Source organism: Rosa chinensis, chromosome 5, assembly GCF_002994745.2.
Source record: "Rosa chinensis cultivar Old Blush chromosome 5, RchiOBHm-V2, whole genome shotgun sequence".
Lineage (NCBI taxonomy): Eukaryota > Viridiplantae > Streptophyta > Magnoliopsida > Rosales > Rosaceae > Rosa > Rosa chinensis.
Window position 1 is genome coordinate 28965839 of NC_037092.1, and position 2322 is coordinate 28968160.

At 35.7% G+C, this 2322-nt stretch overlaps 1 protein-coding gene across 1 annotated transcript; it reads left to right on the forward strand.

Annotated features, from left to right (window-relative positions):
- The first annotated feature begins 581 nt into the window (after nt 1-581).
- LOC112166023 lies at nt 582-1057 on the forward strand. Its single transcript, XM_024302774.2, has one exon. It carries the CDS (start codon nt 692-694, stop codon nt 896-898), a length of 207 nt encoding a protein of 68 aa, XP_024158542.1. The 5' UTR covers nt 582-691; the 3' UTR covers nt 899-1057.
- The last annotated feature ends 1265 nt before the right edge of the window (nt 1058-2322 follow it).

Here is a 2322-nt window from a genome sequence, read left to right on the forward strand (position 1 = left end):
AAAAACTATACTTGAATGAACTAAAGAGAGCCAAATGCTGTTTAAAAAAAATTAAATAAAAAAAAGCCAAATGCAAATCAATTTTGAACGTATCAGTATCAGAATTATGTAAGTCCTACTTTTACGAAAATTTCTTAACCATCGCTCTCAAATTGCCCTCAAATGATATATACTTCTTAATCAGTCACATGACATGTTTCCTACTCTCTCAGATCCACGAATCACAGAAAAAGGAAACAACTTTAAAATAAAAGTCTTTTGGACGTTCATAAGATCTGTGAGCTACACTACTAGTTTATGTTAAAACAGAGTACAGCCTTTTCCATTTCGGCCGGAGATGAAAAGACAACCTAAACCGCCATGAATATGATCATTAATTACGTAAGTAAATTGAGCACAGCACCAGTACAATTTCACAGCTGAAGCTTTTTACTCCCTCCTGCAAAAGCTATAACTCTCACCGTGTCTCACAATTACACCCCAACTGCCACCTACGTGGCAGCCTTCCAACACAAAACGATCATGATTGCTATTCGGTCTTCGATGACAATTACATGACTCCAGCTAACAATTAGAACTGTATATATATATCTGTAACCCACAGCATGCTGTTTCGTATTGGTCCAGTTACCAGCACAAATAAATATCGCAGCTAAAAACAAGCAGAAGGGTTTTTCTCTCTGCTTGTGAAATGGTTTGCTTTTGCTTTCTAGTAGACCAGAGGAGGAAGGTGTGGCGGAGCAAGCCGGTGGCCGGGTCATGTTCGCGGTGCGGGCGTGGAGCAAGTGTGGCCGATATTAGAACTTCGACGAGGTTTTGTTACGTTCCCTTCTACTGGAAATCTTGGAAAGCTGTTATGTGTACCTTCTGTGGAGCTATTCTTAGATCTTACAGATAAATTTTTCTGTTCATATATAGCTGGCTCTGTCTTTGTCTTTGTCTTTCTTATTACCTTTCTGTATAATTTCAGAGGTCATGGACTGCTTCTGACTTCTGAGGTTGAGAACTTGAGATGATCAAAGAGGGATTAATATACTTGCAGTTTATTTTCCTTTTAGATTTTGTTTTCCCAAATTTTGGTGTGAGGGTCCTGTAAATTATTGATATATGAGAATGACTAATCGTGGAGTGTATGCATCTAGCTATTAATATTGGAAGAAATCTTTTCTTTTGCAGAAGCACCACCCCAAACTCTCTTGTTTTAGAACTGAATTTGGAGATGTTTTGTGAAAACAAATTCTGTAAAAGGGGAGGCCGAAGCCCCAAGATCTTTTACGCCTTAGATACATGATAGTATCACACAAGAAGAGGAGTAGTACAAAGTAAAAGGTGTTTTTCATTTATTTATTTTTTTGATAATTTTTATTTTGTCCTCTCACCAAGGGATGGTATTTCTTTTCTGGCATAAACAGTAACATGTGTTCATGATTAAAAAAAAAACTTTGCCAAAAAAATGAAAAGAAGAAGAGAGAAGGATATAGAAGCAAATTACCATTTAGGTGTCCACACAACACAAAGAATATGATGTTTCTCCATCAATGCATTCTACATCATGTTACATATACTGATAATTTAACACAAGATGTCAATTTTCAAACCATTATTAAAACATTTTGTTCTTTTGTTATGTGGTTGTCTAAGCTTATACATGAAATTTCTCTTACCCCACCAATTAATTTCATGGCCATATTTTTAATTTTACTTTTGTCAGCGGGTTGTATTAATAATAAAGAGAATGACAATCAACACACACGCTTGGGCCAGATTCTGAAAGTCATGGGACCTAATAAGTTTGTGCCATGGGCATGTGGGCTTTGGGCTTGGAGTCATGGGTCCTGGTCCATTTGTTAGTTGCATAATTTTTCTTCATTTAGTCAACTGGTTTAGGAAGGACTTACACCGCGTGTAAACATTTAGATGAGTGTTGCTTAATTTTCTTATATCAATACATTGTTGTGCTGTACCCTTGAGCTTCACAGTGTAATATTGCGCTTGTAGGGGTTTATTTTGTTTGGGTCACAGTGTAGCAAGTCTTACCAGAATGTGAGGGTTAGATGAATGATTTCATTTTCTTAGAATGACGAGGTTTTTGTTTTGTTTTGTTTTGGTTTTTTTTTTTTTTTTTTTTTTTTGTGTAGGCTTGCTTAACAGTAAGCATCTCAGAGATTGTAATGGTTTGCATTAGCTTAGATAGGCTATCACGGCTTTGTTGGGATTCTTACGTAAGTGTTTTGTAGACTCTAACTTATTGGCTATTGATCTAATGTTATCAATTCTTTAATTTAAAAAAAAAAAAAAATCTTACTAGAATGTGATAACAAA